This window comes from Prinia subflava, chromosome 1 (genome assembly GCF_021018805.1).
Source record: "Prinia subflava isolate CZ2003 ecotype Zambia chromosome 1, Cam_Psub_1.2, whole genome shotgun sequence".
Taxonomy (NCBI): Eukaryota; Metazoa; Chordata; class Aves; order Passeriformes; family Cisticolidae; genus Prinia; species Prinia subflava.
The window spans coordinates 88,845,648-88,866,886 of NC_086247.1; the positions used below are offsets into that span (position 1 = coordinate 88,845,648).

General features: G+C 40.8%; 1 protein-coding gene across 4 annotated transcripts in view; it reads left to right on the forward strand.

Moving 5' to 3' along the window:
• Positions 1 to 20,962, forward strand: part of HIVEP1 (HIVEP zinc finger 1) — a 121,594-nt gene extending 100,632 nt beyond the window's left edge. For all 4 annotated transcript variants that reach the window (XM_063402581.1, XM_063402571.1, XM_063402589.1 and 1 more), the window contains 5 exons: positions 1,451 to 1,584; positions 2,927 to 3,102; positions 5,092 to 5,196; positions 15,887 to 16,404; positions 19,248 to 20,962. In XM_063402581.1, coding sequence (XP_063258651.1) covers positions 1,451 to 1,584; positions 2,927 to 3,102; positions 5,092 to 5,196; positions 15,887 to 16,404; positions 19,248 to 20,387 — 2,073 coding nt within the window. In that variant the 3' untranslated portion in view covers positions 20,388 to 20,962. The remainder of the gene's footprint in view (positions 1 to 1,450; positions 1,585 to 2,926; positions 3,103 to 5,091; positions 5,197 to 15,886; positions 16,405 to 19,247) is intronic.
• Positions 20,963 to 21,239: the final 277 nt, after the last annotated feature.

Sequence of the window (21,239 nt, forward strand, 5' to 3'; positions counted from 1 at the left end):
TAGGAACTTCAGAATGGCTGAGTTGCAATTGTTGGAGCAGGCTTCACTTCTGATATTTCTCATCCAGAGCATCATCTCCTTTCACCTTGTATGAGTACTGTTAAAACATGCAGGGTGAAATTTCTTTCTTCCTACTCACAGGCAGAGCTGTCATGTGTGCTTTGGTAGAAGTGCTCAGACATTTGAAAATGCAGCCTGAATCAATCCAGCGGGCTGTATGAGGGCAGCGGGTTGGGGTAGTGCTGGTGCATGTGCAGCTTCCTGGGGCTTTCAATTGAATAGGAAGATGCTTTTCCTCTGATCTGTGTTAATTCCTTATCATGTGGGAATTAGAAGTGAAGGCAGTGTCTGAGGCTGCATGAAGGACAGCGGGCAAGGACCAGGTGCCAGAATGATGTCACCCTTCAATGTATGTAATAACCAGCATAACTGATCAGTCATTTTAAGCCAGCCAGTGAAGTAATTCCTCTTGCCAAGAATTCACAAGCTTACAGCATTAAATTTTATAATGAGTGAAAAACATAAGGCCAGACTTTTTTTTCCCCTCATCATTTTATTCACTTATCAATATGAGCAAATGAGGTAAATATGCCAGCTACGTGGGTAGAACAGTTTATAAATATAGCAGTAATAATTGCTGGCTAATTGGATCATTCCTTCATTGTTGCCCATTTTATAAATATCCTAGCATTGGAAGGAGTAGATTTTAATTGGCAAATGTTGGGGGAACTCATCCTCCTTAAAACAAACAACAAAAATAAAGTTCCTTGACTAATAATCAAGGAAGATAAATAAATATAATCTTTTTCTGCTAGACAACTATATGCTTTTTCTTGTCATTTGCTCTGGCAAATTACAGAGTCTTGGAAGGGTTCTGGAACCCCTGTTAATAACCTTGCCAAATCGGGAATAGTCAGTCTCCAGAGCAAAAGAGTTGTAGTTCTTGAAAAATACTAGCACTCAGAAATGTTACCTGTTAACAACCTCCCTAGGTACCCCCCTCCTTCCCAGCCTTCTCCTCTATGGTGTGCTGTGGGAAGGCAGCTCCTGCCGGCCATGAGGCGTTGCTGTGTCCTGGGTCAGCAAACAGGTTGGTCCAGTTGCTGCTGTTCAGGAAGCACTTCAGTTTGATTGTACACATCTTTCTCTGTGAGCTAAAAAGCATCACCTTCATCTTCCCAGAATAAGGAAAAGGAGTGTCAGACTCAAAGCATTCCTGGCTTCCTACCAGGCAATAATCTGTATAGATTTAGCAGTCCACGAACAGGCAATGCATAGTAGAGAAGAAGCTTAGCAAAAGATATGTTTTGTTTCATGTATCTTAACAGTTTTAGAAACCAATTATTAGAATTGTGGCTTTTACAATGCTTTTATTCACCTTAACTTGAATGTTTGAATAGCATATGAAAGACACTAATTTTAATGATAAGCATATCTCATTTTCTTTCAGAGAGCATTAAATAGGAAAAAATTGACTCCAACTGAATTCAGCAATAAGGAAAACTCTGAATCAAGCACTGAGCACGATAAAGAAAACTCCTTTATCAAAACCGTACCAAGAAGAGTTAAAATATTTGATGGAGGGCAAGTATTGTACTTTGTATACTTGATATCATCGGGAAGATATTTTTCCCTAGATTCTAGACTTTGCAGAGATGTTGCTTCCTGATTGATTTATTTTAAACAATAGTTCCCATATTGCAGTCTGTGGATGTTGGTTTATGTTTCCAAGAAAAATGGAAAGTCATCAGCAGCAGGGAGCCATGAGAGTTATGAGAAGGGGTAATAAAATAAAGAACAGTAGGCAGTGCGATTCATTTTTTTTCCCAGGGATTGAGCATTAATCAGCACTAAAGGCGGCTAGATACAGCCAGAGATGTAAATTCTCTTCCTATGTTTCTCTTACATGATAAATAATGCCTATTCTGCAGCAAGGTTGTGTAACTGTAGCTGGAGAGGAAATAGTCCAGGGGTTGTTTAGTCCAAGCAGCAGCCTGTGGTGCCGTCTCTGTCTGGCACCTTGCTGTGGCACAAGCAGGCTGGAGAGCTCTGATTTGAGAAGTGCCATGGAAATATTTACTGAGAGCTCTCCGCCCTACACCGTAATACTTTAAATCTGTTGCCTGATATAAATAACAGTTGCTTTAGCCACAGTGTTGCACTGTGTACAACATCTTATAAAACAGATTTTTAAACAGAAAAGTGCCAATGACACCTGTAAAATTTTGTAGCACAAATCGTGCATATTTGATTGGTCTCGATGGTCAGCTGTAGGGCTTTAGTTACTGGTTCCCAGTTTGAATCTAGTCTATTAGCAGCTGCTCAGGTAAAATATTTCTGTGTCTCTGCTCAGATCCAGACATTGCAAGGACCAGAACACAAAAGCTAAACACAACATTTGGCATGCTTGAGTGGAAATATGAAGGGTGTAATTGAATCCGAATGACTTTTTCCATCTAGAGACAGTCCCCATAGACTGAGTCCAGAGGACACTGACAGGGAATTTTAAAGACTTTCCCATCGTTGTAACTAATGTTACTCCTTTTCTGCATAAGGCAGAGCCTCAAAGATACTCTTTTAAAGCTCCCTCATGGTGCTCAAACCTGCTTCCAAGAACTGACACCTTTAAAAGATATGTTCCTCTGTTGCTAAGAGGAAATTTGAAATCTTTAAATGCTTAGTATCAACAGTACATTTATTAAAAAAGATTAGCTGCTATTCCTAAACAAGTCTGTGACTAGCTAGTGATAAATATAGATATGAATATAACAAATACATTCAGGAGTGAGCAGAAAAAGAGCGTGATTAGTCAGTCATTGAGGTTCATCTAATGTGTTATTTTAAAAATTCTGGTAGATGAGAGTTTCTAGCGGGACTCATTTTCCCACTACAACTGATGGCCTTACTCTTATGGTACTGTTATTAGGTACAAGTCAAACGAAGACTATGTGTATGTGAGAGGGAGAGGGAGAGGGAAGTATATCTGTGAGGAGTGTGGAATACGTTGCAAGAAGCCCAGCATGCTGAAGAAGCACATTCGCACACACACTGATGTCCGTCCTTACCACTGCAATTACTGCAACTTTTCCTTCAAAACTAAAGGTAAGGCTAACTTTACTGGGTGTGTTTTTCCCTCTTTTTCTTTGTGCTTTAAAGTAGAATTCTTCTATTGTCACAGTTGGCTGTTCATGAGCTAAAGAGGTTCCCTCTCTGTGGAGTTTTATTGACTAATGCTTCAAATATTTGTAATTTCTTATTTCCTGCTATTCCTTTTTCTTCTGTGTATTTATTCATATGATCACATCTTCATATGAATGAACTGTCTGGCATGCCACAGTGAGTGAGAAATTGGAGTGAAAGAGGGAAATCATGAAAGTATGATGAAAGTTAGGTGAAGACAAGTGAGATGGTTAGCTGCTCATCCTAGATAGAGATGGGACGCAGAATTTGAAGTCCCTTACAGTGTCTTTTTGAGGTAAGAGATGGACGTATATTGTACTCATATTGGCACTCAACCAATTGCTCTAGGAAAGAAATTGGCGTCTAATAAATTACTAAATTGAAATTCCTTTTTTTACCCTTGAAGGACAAAGGTTCACTTTCCACTTGACCTTCTAAGATCCAGAATTGGACCTCTACTTTTTAAAGCCTGTTTATACCTTTAGTTATTCAAATGCATCCCAGTTTATGCAGGCAGTATATTAAACAGGACTCAAGTGAAACAGACAGGAGAAATTCACAGCCAAAATAATTTCAGAAAAAAAAATTCTTAGCAGTAAAATTTTTCTTGGCTTTGAGCATCATTTAGCAACAATCTCCCCCCAGGCTGTAACCTCGGAAACATTTGTGTTTTTAGTGGGTTTGAGACTACTCAGCGGTTGGGTGGAAAACTTACAAGAAATAACCCAGTGCTGCACCAAGTGGGATGAATAGGCTTCAGATGTGTCAAAACTCATCACTTGGTTGGGTCATCGTACTGCCTGTATGATGAAATGCTGGAGTGCAAACCCAGTAAATTCTCATTGTGGTTTTTGCAGTGGAGGGGTGCTGGCCAAGTTCAAGTAATTAAGTTCTGCCTGTGTGAAGTTCTCTCAGGTTTCAGTTGTTGCAAATACTTGTATTCATATCCTCTTCTGCATTTGCTGTGCCTGGCTCTTGACGTTACTGCTGACAGTCAGGTCACACAGATGTGTGTTTGATGTTTGGTAAGCCACTCTTCATGACAGGACAGTGTAGCCAGCAGCTTCATGAAGTGTGCAAAAACTGGAAAATTTGCTATTTGTGAGTCAATATATTCACAACAATTATTTCAACATTTGGGATCAGTTACCATCTTCATTCCAAAGCAGAAATAAAGTATTCCATAAACATAGAAGAGTCAGCATTACACTTTAATTTTTCCTATTTAAATACCTCAAAGAAATATTTTTTGTGAAGTTTAAGGTGGGCAGTTATTTCTGGTAACATGCATTTCATAAATATCATCATTTACAGATCTGAGCCACTCTTAGCCATTTCTTGATTATATTTACCATATTTTCTTTTTAAAGGAGAAGGGGAGAGCAGCCTGTGGGGCCTCTCAGCTACACATTCACTTTTGAGATTCAGATCAAATATGTTCACGCTATGATTTTGAATAAAATTAACATGTTTGCTTAAGTTGGCATTGAAAATGTTTACATTAAAAATAGAATTCGTGAAATACTGGAAGAGCTGCAAGATACAAATTTCAGTTTCACAGGATAGTTTTCTATCAATATGACTTTGAAGACTGAATCACCCCTTTTTATACTTCGCCATAAACAATAGAGGGATCTCTTACACCAGTACAAAATACATCATCATTTAGTATTTCCATCCTCTACAATTTTATCTCAATAAAAAGTATCCTGAAATGTAGCCAGTGAGCTGGTAACATTCAGGATGGTGAATCTGCTGCAGCCCTTGACAGCCTGCATTGAGGGACAAGGTTCTAGCAAGTGCGAAATCAAATTATACGGTTGCTGTACCTGAAGAAGAGATGGACAGGTTGAGCATGTATTTGTAGACATTTGTGTACTCACAGAGCACATAATTCTTTTTTTTCTTAAGGAAATTTAACAAAGCATATGAAGTCAAAGGCACATAGCAAGAAATGCATGGATTTGGGAGTCTCAGTAGGATTAATAGACGACCAGGATGGAGAAGAAGAATTTGGTAAGAAATGAAGTCTTCTTTCTTTACTGAATTACTGTGTCTATTTTGTCATCTCAGCTTCTTAACCTTTCTTTTCCAAAGCTTTTTAATTCTTGTACAGGGAAAAGATACAGAGATAAAAATCTTAAGAGCTAGTCCAAGGGAGCCAGAAACACTGGAAAAACTTTCACTGAAAGAAATGACAAGCATATGCTAAGGATAAATTGCTGCTGAATTTTTCACAAAGTGTTATGCAGTTTAACTTTATCACTTTCACAGATAAATATGACAAGATTGAAAATACCAGAAAACAGCTGTTTGCCTAGAAAAAATGCAGTCAAGTGTAGTGCTTCTTTGAAAATAGCTGTGCATGAAATGGTCCAAGTTTTGGGATGCATATTTCATAGAAATTAAATCACTGATGTGCCACACAAATCACAAATATGTTTGCTGAGTGCTTCGCAAGGAGGTTAATCATCATCATCTTCCAGCCTAGAATTCTGTTCTCCTTCACAAATAATTAGGATAAATCTTCAGATAGAAATACATACAGAAATTAAAAACATTATTCATCTTGACCTGTTTCACTTCTTCATAAGTGATGAGAATGTTTTCAGCATGAATGTATTTGCTAAAACCTGGAATTCTGCACTTCCCACATCCCAAGAGGATTCTGCTGAAGAGGAGATGAGATCAAGGACAGTCAAAGAGGGCCAGACCAGGTTCCAGTGACTTGCTCGGCAGGATAAGAAAGGTGGGCCTGCACCAGAGCCAGTGAGATGGAGAACAGAATTGTGCATTAGGACTGTTTAGGATCTTGGCATGTCTCAGTACAGTGATGGTATTTTTCCCTTTGTCACATTCCTCTGTGGGGAGATGAGTCGTGTTGCCTTGCCTCGGTGTATTTTTCTCTCTTCAGTGGAATAGTTTATTAGATTGTGGATGAGGCTTGAAGAAAAGAAAGCAGTAGGGGTCTTTATTTAAACTGGGAAAGAAAGATGAATGCACTTGCTCCCATATGACAACCACTGGCACAATAAGCGAATCATCTTGAATCTAATTCTAAATAATGCTGGGAATATGACTCAGCTGCTGTGATTCAGTAGTGCACTAGGTAGAAAGAAACCTGCATTTTTCCCTTTTTTGGCCTTCTTCAATATAGTCCTTTTTGGTCAGCAAAAAATACGTCTCCCTTCACAATTTGAGGTACCAGATAAATAACACAGAAGATAAACAGCAGGACAAATTACTGTCTTTTTCTTACAGAGGAACAATTTTTGTTAGTATTTTCAATCTTCATATGACATTTTGGTGTCACTTTTTTAAGCAGTTCTGTAGCATTTGACATTTTTGTGGTTTTCATAAACTATGGGTGAACAAATATTTCCATTTAATAGGGACTGAAAACATTCTATTGATTGATAAATTGACATTCCCAATTGCATGCATTACAAGTTGCATTTGTGGTTGTAATGCAATGGGAAATGTTTCAAATGTTTAACTAAATTTTCAGTAACGTGGTGTTGAAGGAAACCACTTCAAACATTTGTTGAAAGAATGCTTTCCTTTGACTTCAAGAATACTCGATCGAGAAAGAGAGAGGCTTTCCCTTTTTTCCTATCATGTACAGGCATGTTTGACCACAGTATAAATATATTATATATTCCCTGAAATATGTTCTTTGCTCAGCACAGTAATTACTTAATAAATGAAATACTCTATTTTGGAAAAAAATAGCACAGACGTTTTACAGGATTTGCTACATAATCCTTGAAATTCTTCATGGAATTTGATTTTATGGCAACAATGCCTATTTTGTTTTTCCCCAAAACAGAGGACATAGCACTTCTTTCTTTAACTGGAACCCCAAACCAAAAAACAGCTTGCTGATAAAACCCTGTCTTTCCAAAGGATCTGGCTCAGGTGCCCATAGCAAAAACCACAGCAGTGCAGCACAAAGTTCAGCACTGGAGATCTATCCAAGAAGCAGGGTAATTAAACCCCTGATAAAGGTGCATTTGCTGCAGCCAAACCAGTCCGGTCTCTCCAGTTGCTGCAGAGCACGGGGCATTTACAATTATCCGTGGAAATTCAGTGAGCAACCCTACACTTCAAAAATGTGATTTTGTCTGTTCTCATGATAATTCAGAATCTCTCTTGTCAGCCTATTTTTTAAGGCAGAATCAGGAGGGGGAAAAAAGTGTGATGTGTTTGCATACATGTTTTTTTAAGTGTGGTTCAGTTGCCCTCTCTGAAATCCTGAACATGCTAATTTTAGGCAGCGTTTGAATCAGCTTCAACCACCTCTTTGGCTGCCCTTTCCCCAGGGCAGAGCAGCAGAGCTCACACTGGGGCCAGCACCCCTCGTGCCAGGTCCAGGCTCCAGGGACAGCCCTGGCAGCAGCACGTCACCCACAAAGGACAGAGCAATGGGCCGTGGGTGTTAAGCTGCACACGTGGTGTTCATCTTTGGCCCTTTCACCCCTCCTCTGGCATGCATTGCTGGCACAACTATCCTTCAGATGTTTTAAAAACCAATGTCTTCAAATACTCAAATATTTGGGGTTTGGTTGTTAAAAATGTTCTGTCTCTTCGAGAGTGGTCTGTCTACTCCCATCGCTTTCCTCAGCTGGAAGGCAATGTGAGAAGCAGTAGAGGAAGGTGCAGAAAATCTGATAAGAAATAATTATGACCTCAGAAAAAAAACTTCTTCCTGAAGACTGTGTGAAATTGGCCTGCTTCCTGACCTGTAGAATGTCTGTCTGTCTATCTGTCTGTCTCCACCTAATTCATTATCTGAACATTTGGAATACCAATTATTCTTATGGTAATAGAAATGTCTGCACCTTTGCCTAAAGTAGCTAAGCTGTATATCTTCCACTAAAATTACACTTTGAATTAGATAATTTACCCAGAAATCTAAGAAAGCCACCAACTTTTATTTATGAGGGAATTTGCTGGTTCCAGTCTTTTGTAGATTTTTTTAAAAGGCTGGGTGGTCACAGTTATTTGCATATACAGTTTTTTGGATTCATATGAGAAGCCAGCTGTGACCAACAGCAATACAGATAAAATGGATGCAAACTAAACCAGGAGTGCAAACTTGTGCTCAATCCTGTGCACAGGCAGACACACACACACAGAGTCTGTTTTTTCAGTAATCTGAGAAGCTGAAATTTTGTTGTGCTGTGGTGTCTTGGGGAAAAAAGAAAGATGCTCTCTAGCTGTCTGAGACTGTATGTGATCAGAGCTTTTAACATAGCGTTCTTTGTATTTGGACTTGTCATCATTTGGGTATTAGTAAATACTTTTCTGGCCTGGGTTTTTGTATTCAAAACTATTCCCTCATCCATTTATCTTTCATCTTCTGCTCTGTGGAATGTTCTTGTCACCAAAATACAGGGTTACAATGTGAGGAATGTTAATATCTGAATTAAATTGTCAGAGGAGGTGAACTGTTTAGTGTGACATACTGCAACTGGGGATATCCTCTTTGGCCCTGCTCACACATTTTGCTATCCAGTCTTAAAAACAACAATAATTTGTGTTCAAATTAAAACAGTTTAAAACTTTAAACTTGTAATAAGCTAATGTATGAATAAATAGTATGGTATTTCTGAGTAGACTTGCACAAGAGAATTCCTTAATAATGAAATCAGTAGATGGGCAGAACATATAAGGGGTTTCTGTGCAGAAATTCTATCCCCAAAGACATTACTCTACCAGTAAAAAAGACCTAATTGTAAGTTTGAAATATGTATTTATAGATATCACACACACACACACAAAAAATACTTTCATTTTCTGCAGTATTATTACCACAGTTCTAAGTTAATTAGCTATATGTTACTTACAGTAGATTTTAAGTGAGTTTCGATGGCTCTTCATTAGCTTAATCGTGACTCAGTCTGTGTTTTCACTGAATCTGCATTTAAGAAGTGAAAATAAATGAAAATCCTTGCAGTAATATCCTCCTTTTACAAACAGAATGTAAGGCTGGTTCTGTGTAGTTTGCAATTTTTTTTTTTAAGTTTTTTTTTTTTTGTTAATATCAGTACTTATTCTTCAGCTAGATGTACATTAGGCATGCTAATGCCTACACCCACAGCCTGACATTAGACTACCTAGTGCTGGGTTTGATTTACAATACACGAGTTACATAAGAAGGTTTAGGTGTAAATAATCTCTTTAAGCAGAAGTTGCTCTTACATTTTGGTGTAGTTTCACTTCATTACTTTCTGTGGTCTGGAATGAAAGTCAAAAGCCCACAGGTTTTCTTCTCGTTTCTGAGGAGCCCTGGTGATCACCAGTCTGAATTTAACCCAGCAGATGTCACTGTGAGTCCTGTTAGAGGGTGATGAGCAGTGGACAGTAGCTGAAGCAAGACTGAAATCAGATAACTGAAGCCTATGAACAGGCTTAGAATGACAGGAGGGCAGCAGGGTTGGGTACAGATGCTGGCATTGTTTTAACAGCATCTTGTTTACCCCTTTTAAATTTGTGTGAATGGTTGTGGAATGATCTATTCCAAGTCTAATTCATTGGGTGAAAGGCAAGCTTAAGTTGTAATTGTTTAGAAGAATGGAGTGAATTGATGACATACAGACCTCACTTTTGATTTATGATCATACAATGACATGCTGAAAAGTATTTCTGCCTTTCTTGCCAGAGTCTACATTTTTTCTTGAGTTTGATGGAGAATATATAGAATATAGAATGGATGCTTTATTTTTAAATGCTTTTATGTAAATGCCAATCCATAACTGAAGATACTTCCAGAACTTGAGACAATAAACACTGCTTTGTATTATCCACGTGCTAAAATCCAATAAATGTAATAAATTTAGATTTAGATGCTCATAGATAGTGAATAGACACTTAGTAAACTATGTCTTTAATCTGTATAAGTAGGGCTAATGGCAGTCATATTTTATCTACATAACTGCACATTTCCTTAGGAATCTATAAAACTGAGCAGTCCAGACTTCCAGACTTTTATTTTCAAACCATTCTTGTCTTCCTGCCACTGAAAGAATGAAAATGAACATTTTGCTCTTTATGTGACAATCTACTTAAATATGATTAAGCTATAACTAAATGTGACTAAGTTATTAGCTTTTGAACTTCATCATTGGATTTGGTACAGAAATTGCTGAATCTGTAGCAGGTCCTCAGTAAGTCAGGTCGTGTGGCAATGATACTGCAATTAAAATTAAAAGCTGTAAGTTGAGGTTCATAAGAACCTTTGTTTTAGTACTTTGCAGTATGATGATAATTAGATGGCTGTTGTTAAAGCCATGTACAGTAAGGATTCCTATAGGAAAAACTTCTAATAAAATGAAAAACTTTAAAGTACATAAGGAGACATATTTCAATTACCTAATTCATAGCATTCCAGCTGGAAATAGCAGTATGTGGATTTATCAGCCCCAGGCACTTCACAAATGGACATATTAGGATGCTGATAATTCCAGCTAATGCTATTGTGCCAAAGAACTTGGAGTTTTTTCTTTTCTGCTCTGGGGTAAAATGTCACTATAACAGAGCCTTGTCTGGGAAGCTCAACACCAACTCCACAAAGATAGTACAGAGCTGACCAACTGAGGACTGACAGCAAAATAAATGAAGGACTGAGGCATTTTTGCCTATGATTTGTATACATTTCAATACATAGTATAAAAAATTCAGTTTTCCTAAAAATAATTGTAGCTAATAATTGCCAAATAATTTGGCAAGTGAACAAAATCCCCAATCAAAAGTGTTGTCCATGTTTGTATTAAGCCTTTATTTCCAGCTGTTCCTAATTTCTGCAGAGTTCAGGTCTGTAAAATTCACTTACTCCTGTGAAGTCTAGGAAGAAGAAAGAGTCTTTCTAAAGATTTAAAAGAAAAGATTGCAGCAGTTGACTGAGGTTGAAAGGCATCACCTACTCTTCCAAAAAGACTCTTTGTAAAAAATTGAGGCTGTCTTGAAGTTTGTCTGTTAAAATTGTGAGAGTTGAGTTACAAATTTGAAAGAGAAATAGCTTTCATAAGCCTTCACTTAATAGTGTGAAACTTTTTTCCTATTTTCTTTTTTAAAAAAGAAACTGTGAACTTTCATGCCAAAAGCCATTTCTCCATATGTTAGGAGCCTTTAGATTTATGGCACATCCTTCATTCAAAAATACCGTACACCATTTTACAACCTCATGCAAAGTTAAACACAGAAGTAATTTTATTCCCTCTGGAAATTGAGTCAGTTCTAGTTATATGTATGTTTTTATATATATATATATCAGCTACATAAGCATATGGTTATAATTGTGCATAGTTCAAGATAGGAAGTGAATAATTAATTTTTCCCCAATTAAAACTGCCAGGGAACTTTAGTAGGCAATGTACAATTACTAGAATGGATTTTTGCCAATACCACTTAGTTAAAAAGACACTGCTTGGGAGAGAATCTTCCACCACAAGGAGTGTCACAGCCTCAACCTGATGCCTCCTTCAAAGGACACCCATAACCCTGCCTGCCTGGGTTTTCTACTGCTTTAAACTCCAGCATTGGGTCCTCTTGTAACTCCACAGCAGTGCTTAGTGGGATCACTGATTGGAAAAGCCTGGGCACCTCTTGATTCAGCAAACATGTATGCATGCAGATATAAAAGCCAGAGCAAAGCATTCCTTTGTGCATTGCCAGAACAAGCAAGCCAGGAATCTTATTTTTTCTCATCTGATATTGCAAAGCAGTGTGGGAGTAAGGGAACCACATTCATCGCTGTCACTTCGCCTACTCTCCAGGCTCTGGCTCCAGGTAACCACACTCAAATAGAAGCTGGCAAATGCACAAAGGGTGGAGGTACACAGGGAAACAATAGAGGGAAATGGTATCCCATGGAGTCCTGCATGTAAGGAATCTCTGTTCCACACAGTTTCCCTTTCTCTTTCCATGGCTTTGTTGTAGAAAGCTGGGATGTTGGCAGAAAATTCCTGCGTAAGCAGCACGTGCTGGTAAACCCAGTAGTATTTTTAAATGTTGATTTGAAAGAAGATAGTTTCTTCTAAATCAGTATTTGCACATATGTTTTCCTTGCTTTACAAATGCGACGAGTCAGTCTAATCACTTCAGGTATTTCCTCCTGCCAGTAGAAACAGTCATTCATGATTGACATCAGCTTTCATAGAAAACATGATTCATGTGAAGAGAGGGAGAAGAAAGACAAGAATCAGTAGAATTTCACAGAGAATAGTTACGTTACATTGGTAAAGAGACTGAATTTAAGACAGAGTCCAGAGTGAATCCATGACTTTGGAATACCACCTGCATTATTTAAAGAATTGCAGGAAACCTGTAGGTCACCCTTTAGATGTGACACATAGAGAAGTCTTCAATATCGGTTACAGAGACATTGAGGGAATCATAGAATATTCTGAGATTATTCCCACAAGAATCACTGAAGTCCAACTCTTAGCCCTGCACAGCACCATCCCCAAGAGTCACACCATGTGTCTGAGAGCACTGTCCAAATGCTTCTTGAACTCTTTCAGGTTTGGTGCTGTGACCACTTCCCTTGGGAGCCTTTTGCAGTGCCCAACCACCCTCTGGGTGAAGAACCTTTTCTAATATAACCTAAACCTCCCCTGACACAGCTTCAGGCCATTCCCTTGGGTCCTGTCACTGGTCACCACAGGAAAGAGATCAGTGCTTACTCCTCCTCTTCCCCTCCCAAGTTGTAGCCTGCAATGAGGTCTCTCCTCAGTGTCCTCCAGGCTGAACAGACCAAGTAGCCTCAGTCTCTCCTTGTAAGTCTACCCCTCAAGGCCCTTCGCTGTCTTTGTTACGCTCCTTTGGATTCTTTCTAACAGCTTGACCATTTTTTCATATTGTGCCTCCTAAAACTGTCCCCAGCACTCGAGGTGAGGCCACCCCAGCTCAGAGCAGAGCAGGACAATCCCCTCCCTTGCCTGCCTGGCCGTGCTGTGCCTGATATACCCAGGACACACTTCACCCTCCTGGCTGCCAGGGCACTGCTGACTCGTGTTCCACTTGCCACTGACCAGGACCCCCAGGTGCCTTTCCATGGGGCTTCTTTCCAACCTCTCATTCCCCAGTCTGTCTGTACATCCAGGGCTGTCCCATCTCAAGTGCAGAATACAGCACTTGCCCTTGTTGAACTTCATAGCGTTGGGGATTGTCTGTCTCTAATTTGTCAAAGTCTCTCAGCAGGGCCTCTCTGCCTCTGAGGGCGCCAACAATTCTTCTCAGTTTTGTATCATCTGTATCATTTGCTCAGTGTGCCCTCCAGTCCTGCATCCAAGTCATTTACGAAGAGCACAGGGCCCTGTGGAGCCCCACTGGTGACAGATCCCTGGTCTGATGTCACCCCATTCCCTGTAACCCTTTGTGCCTGACCCCTGAGACATTTGTTCACCCATCAATGATGTGCTGTTTGTCCAGGAGGGTCCTGTGAGACACAGCATCAAAAGGTTTGCTGAAATCCAGACAGGTCACATCAGCTGGCTTCCCTTGGCCAAGTGCTTGGGTTAACTTGTCATACAAGGAAATCAGGTTTGATAAGCAGGATTTTCTCCTCATGAAGCTGTGCTGGCTGTGACCAATGACCGCGTGGTCTTTCAGGTGTTTTTCCATACCTCCAAGAATAATTTACTCCATAACTGTACCAGGCACAGAAATGAGACTGACAGGTCTTAGTTCTGAGGTCCTCTTTCTTACCGGGACAACATTAGCCAGCTTCCAGTCAGCTAGGGCCTCTCCAGATTCCCAAGACCACTCAAGAATCATCGAGAGGCCTTGCAATGACATCAGCTGGTCTTCAAATATTCTCAGATGAATCCCATCAGACCCCACAGACTCCAGGCATCCAGCTGGAGCAGCAGTTCCCACACAGCTTCAGAGTCGACTGGGAGTTTATCATTCTCACAGCCATGGTCCTCCAGCTCAGGCTCTGGGACCCTTCTAGCTTGTCTTTAGTATTGAAGGCAGAGGTAGTTGTTTCCATTCAGAAATCAAACCTATGTAGATGTTCTAACATTTTAGATATGTTTGCTTTGCAAGTTACTGAAAAAACACTGTTTATATGAAGAATAGAAATGACAGAATTATAGAGAAAAAAATTCCAAAATTGTTTAGTTAGTCCACATGTTATTGTTAATAATATCTTTAACAATCATACTTGCCATAATTTTGGAATGAAAGTTAATAAATTAATTTTTCCACTAAAACATATTTTCTATTTCAAACAGCTTTGTCTCTGGATGCAAGTTATAAGACTATTTAAAATTCTGATAAATGTTTTTGTTAGGATCATTCCAATGACCTGGAGGATTAGGGGTATTTTAATAACATGTCTGACATGTTCACATCTGCTGTAGTAAGTGTAGGAAATCTAGTTTCCATATTTAGCTAATGTACAAATTATTGTGTAGGCACAGAGGGGGAGAGTTGTTACAGAGGGTTTTTTTCAAAGAAGCTATTAGTTCCTAATTGCATTGCTCATTTGAAACCATAAAGGCTTATAATGGGGGGTAACTTAGTGAAAGGTAGCTCTGTTAAACCCATGTATTTTATCTGGAGTTCAAAATGTGTGTTTTGGTTTTGGTAACTTAGCAGCCTAAAGTATAGGCAGTATATTCAAATTCTTTTAAGGGTCTGATTTTTTTTTTTTCAGAATTGTTCATTTTGATGGTAAGTTGCTACATAGATTTCCCTAGAACAGCATCTCTCAGATTTTATCTAACCAGACATCTTTGGTTTTACAGAGCCAAATTAATTTTATGGTGATATGTTTTTTTGGACAGCTCAAGAGACAGACCTTTAATCAAATACAAAATATTAATGTATTCAAAGCATTTTGATTTTTATAAAATATAATCCCAGACAGTCTGGCTTGGAGTCAGACACAGCAGATGGGATTTTCTGTAGCTTTACTAAAGACAACTCTTTCTTTCCAAGTTAGATACAAAAGAAGGTGGAAAGCTGCAGTAGAATTGTATTTTGTAGAGAAATTTACCCCTAGACAGAGGCTTTAAGACTTGAAGTCAGGAGGGTTTCTTTATGCCGACAAAGATTCATAGGTAAGTTTTGATATGACTAATGCTCTGTTGGCTCCTAGGACATCTTGGGTAATTTTTTAATAAACCTTTCAAAACATAACTGAAGAAATCTAGTAAGGTCTAATTTTGGTCTCTTTTGCCTGTTAACGAGACAGATTCTTGACTAACAGCCTCCAGTCTTTCTGTTCGCATCCTTCTAAAACCTTTACAGCCATGATTCATATTAGGTACAAGAACACCCACTTATGAGTCAGAACCAGCTAGAGAGTATCCCACTGCTAAGGCTGACAGACCAGCCCCACATGTGAGCACTGGGAACCTAATGAACCGGGAATCTGCTCACTGCTCCCCGAGCAGAAGAGTGAAGGGTGACTTTGAGCAAATGGCTACAAATGGCATGAAGGAAAACGCCCAAATCCAGAAGGTTAAAAACAACATAGAAGCAGAAGATGAAAGATTATGTAGCTGTATAGTTAAATATGTAAGCTGGAAAATAAAAACAAAATTTAAGTCTTCCCTGTTGCTTTGATGCAATGGGGTGTGAGTGGCAAATACGTGTGCCATGTGTTTTTTTGGTGTTTTTAATTGTTCTCTCCTGCTTCCTTCCCAGTCAGTCCAGGGCCTTCATTGTCTAAATCCTACTTCCACTTTTGCAGGTGAGAAGCAAAGATTTGGCTATGACCGGTCAGGATATGACGTGGAGGAGTCTGATGGTGGTGATGAAGATGAAAATGACAACGAGGATGATGATGAAGACAGCCAGGCTGAGTCAGTGCTATCCACAACGCCCTCTGTGACGGCCAGCCCTCAGCACCACCCCTCTCGCCATGGCCTGCAGGATGCCACCAGCACCGACGATGACATCAGGCTTCCAGACTGCTTCACTGGGGCGCACACGGACTCGATGGATGGTCTCCCCAAAGCGCTGCTGACCAAGATGACTGTCCTTAGCACAGTGCAGTCCGTCAGCAGGACCTCCAGGTCACCAACAGAGCCCACCCATCAGGAAGCACATGAAAACAAAGCCCCAGAGAGAGGAGGGGGTCCCTGCAGCGCTGGTGCGGCACTGACGGACATCACTCCTGCATCTCCAGGTCGCCAGATGTCTGTGGATTACCCGGATCCAGATACAGCCTTGGGCCACTCCTTAATATCAGCTGCAGCTCATACAAAGGTAGGAGTGTCTAAAATTAGGGGAGGGAGTGGGATTTTAAGTCCTCCTTCTAAAAATATCTTTTTGGAGGTTTTTTAAAGATCAAAATGTTTGCTTTTCCCTTCGTTCTTAGAATTCTTGGTGATGCGTCTTTCAAGAGAGTAAAAATTTCCAAGCACAAATACGTAGGACTCTAGACACAAGGATGTTGTAGGAGCATTGCTTTTCAGATTCTTGAATTTGATTGTATTCTTCCTAAAAGGTTTAATTGTAATATCAGAAGGAAATATGTGAAATGAACATATGGTGGTGGTCATGAAGTTTCCAGGGGAAAGTGATAGAATTCAGCAATCATTTTACTTTGAAATATGATGATACAATCATTGGTAATTCCAAAGGGAAATTAATCTAGCCCCAAAGTTTTTTGCTTTATCATTAAAAAAAAAGTGGTGCAGTTGTTTATCTGTCCTCGAAATAAGCTTAACAGTAGAATTAGAAAGAGCACCAGATGTTCAAGGAAACTAGGAGATTGCCCTTGCACAATGACAAAAGGAGAGATGAACACAGGACCAAGACCTGAGTTCCCAGTGCTCTCAACTTTTCTCCAAGCTGAAAGAAGATTTTAATCAGAAAAGGATGGATTTTGCCCATGCACGTGTTAGACACGCAGCTTTTCAAAGCAGTGTGCAGGAAGATGAGGTCAGTCTGTGTACAGGTCTGTGGGACCTGCGTTTAGTAATTTTGGCTACTGTTTTTTTAAAAACTGTGCCCATGAAATCACAGAGGGAAGTGGAAGGTGCTGAGTCTTTTTCAATTCATCAATGTCTTTAATGGACTGTGATGCAGACACTACAAGTCACTTACCAGAGTGACAGTAAAGATATCTTTTGGAAGTTTTGAATTCTTTCTACAGACCATGAGGGCATTTGAGCTCTTCAAAGTGTAACACTCTCTGTATCACTCTCAAAAATAGATGCAAAATAGTTTAATTAAAGGGGTAGTCAAAGCATTGCCTTCTCCATGATGAATGCAGTATTTAGAAATATTATATAGAAGCATATAATCATTTAGGTTGGAAAAAAATCTTGAGATCGAGTCCAAGCCTAAACCTAATTGTGTGCAGTTATTGATAAAAAGGTAGCAGAAAATTTTCAAAAGTATAAAAAGTAAAAATTTCATCTGTTTTAAGTACTTAATGGCTTGGTTTTTTCTTTGAAAAATTACACTACTGGATTAATTTTTTTACACAGTTTAACGTAGCAAACTGTTGACACGGAGAGACAGTAAAAATTACTCCTGCATTGTATTGTTCAACAGGTTCATCCCTGCTTGTAGAATCTGAGTACATGTGGCAAATGTGGAGCAAGTTTGTAGTGTGACAGAGAATAAACTGAAGTGGTCTCTGATACTGTATATGCCTACCATAAAACAGTTCGGGTCCTAGTATTTGGAGTTTAGGTTCCATTGTTGCCAATGGATACCAGAAGGACATTTAACTGAGTTTACTCCCTCATTAAATAGAACCACTGATGCCTCGAGTAAATATTCATGCAATTAAAAATGTTGAACGGTGTTCATTTATATAGCTTTAATCATTGTCTACATTATTACATTAAAAAAATTTAAAAAGTCATGTAAGTAATATGAGGAAGTAATTCCTTTCCAGATTTTCTTTTCCTTTCCCCGACCAAAAGAAGTATCAGCCTTGTGCCTCCAGTGGTTAATCTACAGTCTGTTCCTATTGTGAATGGCTGTGGATCCCAGTTCTTGCAATTGAGAAAAGGAGTCAACACAGCTCAGGAAGGCTGTTGTACATTCCTTCGAAAGCATCCATACCAGTTTATCAGGATCTCTTGTGAGCTGTCAGTTCTGAGAAAGACGTTGGATTCTTTCTCACACCCATCTCATTTAGACAGGTCAGCACTGCCTAGCCAGTTAATCATATTCTCCCTTTGCCAATACATTTTCTACCAGCAGATTTCAAAAACATTTCTTTCTTGTTTTGAGATTTTTGCCTGCTCTAGAGAATTTTTGAGAGTTGATACTGTAAAAACGAAGTAAGATTGCACCAATGTGTACGTGTGTGACGAATGTGCCTAAAATGAAAAGATAGTAATGAGATTGCAATTGCACTTTTAGACTACTTGTTTTAGGAAGTTCTGGGAAAGGACTTGCAAGCCTTGGTCAGTAACAGGCTGTAGGCAAAGAAAAGAGAGGATAGAAATAGCATTACATGTCCAGGTGTGTGCATCAAATAAATCACAGTGAGCTGAGGCAGCAATGGGATGTGGGTCCCACATCTCACTCCAGTACCCAGGCATCACCTCCACCTCTGCAGGAGCTGTAGCTGTCAGCCGTCTCTTTGCATACCCCGTCATTGCATTCCCCGTCTGCTACATTAGATGCACCTAGGACAAATGTGCCATGATGCTGCCTCTGCCTGCCAGAGGCTGTAATGCCTTCATGAGAGGAGCCCAGCGCATCAAAAATGCCATCTTATGCTTATTTAACCTTCTTGCCTGGGGTGATTTCCACATGAAGCAGTTCTGCAAAGCCTTCTCGCCACTTAAAAACACACATGCAAGATATTCAGCAATGTTTTTGAGCACTAGTGTTTGAGAGAAATTAAGCAAGAGTAATTAGGGGAGAAAATGCAATTAGTGGGTGAGGAAGAAGGTGGAAAAAGAAAGTAAGGAAATCAGTCCATTATTTAGGCTAAGCGCTATATACTATGAGCCATTTTGTTGTTGTTCTTTCTTAAAAGGGGGCTTGGGAAGCACTCCCAGCTCCCTTGTGTTTTCGTGTCACTGAAGGACAGCGGTGGCTGCCACATTAACACGCCTGTGTTGTTTGTTCTCTCCCAGAGCACGCCCTCCATCAGCTCCCCGTCCTCGCCGGCAGACCGCAGCATGCCGACAACGGCGCCGTCACCCTACACTGAAATCCCAGAGGAGAAGCCGGCTGCCGAGCCGAGAGCTCCCCAGACTCACCTCTTCAGCCACCTGCCCCTGCACTCACAGCGGCAAGCCAAGGCTCCCTACGGCATGGTGCCGGTCGGGGGCATCCAGGTGGTCCCTGCCGGCCTGGCCACCTACTCCACCTTTGTTCCCATCCAGGCGGGGCCTGTGCAGCTCACTATCCCGGCTGTGAGTGTGATTCACAGAACTACCAGCGCCCTTGGCGAGGCAGGCGGCACGGCCGCCGGCACCACCACGAATCCCGTGGGAGTCGCCGAGGTGAACAGCGTGGTGCCGTGCATTCCCATCGGCCAGGTGAGCATGCCGGGCATTCAGGGGCTCGGCACGCCCAACCTGCAGCCTCTGCCACCGCTGGGCATGGAGACAGTGAACATCCTGGGCCTGGCGAACACCAACATCGCCCCGCAGATGCGCCCTCCGGGAATTACCCTCAACGCCGTGGGCCTCCAGGTGCTGACGGCAGGCGCGGCCCCGCAGGGCACCCCCAGCCCGCAGGGACACCTTCCTGGCCTGCAGATCCTGAACATCGCCCTGCCGACCCTCATCCCCTCCGTCAGCCCCGCCAGCGCCGAGGGGCACGGGGCCTCCGAGGCACCCACCACAGGCTCCAAAGGCGGCGAGGCCCAGCTGGAGCCAGCTCCTGTCGGCTTCCCCACGGCCGAGGCCGGCCGGGATGCCTCTCCCCAGGCAGTGGCTGGAGGACAGCGGTACAGCGGGAAGAGCCATCCCGAGCCCACCCCGCTGACCAACCCCAGTGGTCCCGGGAAAGCTGATCCTGAAAAGACTGACCTCACCAACCCCAGCAAGCCAAAGCGTGACCTCCCTGCCCTCCAGGTGAAGAGGGCTGCCTCGGCAGAGCCCCGCTCCAAGGTGAATCCCAACACGTTAACCAAGTCCCCAGTCCACCGAACTGTCACCCCGGACAGACAGGTACCCAGGCCAGCCGCCCCGCCCCAGCGGCAAAACACGGTGCAGTTTAGTGATGGCAGCAGTGACGATGAGGATAGACTTGTAATAGCAACCTAGCTTTCGTTTTTCATTGTGGTTTTATTTTTAGGGTTTTTTGGGTTTTTTTTATAACACTTGCAGGTTTCTTTGCAAACCTTCCTTTCCTTAAAGCACATTTTTCTGACACAAACCCATTACTAATCTTCGTGCAATCATGAACTCTTGACCAATAATTGTTGTTTCTTGTCAGCTCCAGCCATTTTTGTACATGTTGTATAGACAATTGTGCCTTTTTGGAGTTTTATGTTTAGAAACCTGTACAGATTGTTGAATATATATATATAAAATATATATATATAAAATATGTATATTAAAACCAGGTAGTTGCTTGTGTTTAGTAAGTAAACATCCTATGTCAGATAAATAAAAGATTAAATTATATGTTGCACTGTTAAATGTAAATTTTTATGGCTGTGGGACAAAGTTTCTGTGTACAGATCTAGTATGTAAAACTCCATATTTATTGTATCCATATTAGTCTTGGAAAAGGGTCTGTCCATCTTTCTTGTGTAAGACGGTAGCTTTACACTTCAAAGAGAAATACAGTATCTGTGTTACAAAATATTACAGTAAAATTTTGTTTACTGACTTTACCATTGCTTATGTTGTGCCTTCTTGATGCAGCCTGGTAGCTAAAGAGGTGCTTGACTCGTTCCTTTTAGTGCCCCTCCAGCTGGTTCAGCTTGAAAGAATCTGGTGGTGGTAAAAGCCCCTGTGGTTTCACTTGCCATGGGAGAGAAAGTAACTCATCAGGCTTTACTTGGAGTAAAATCTTCCATTTCAAAACATCCAGCAATTGCAGAGTGGGGAGGGAGTCCCTCAGCTTTCCATAGAGTGAGCATCCATCCCACCTCGTGTTTTTTTCCTAAC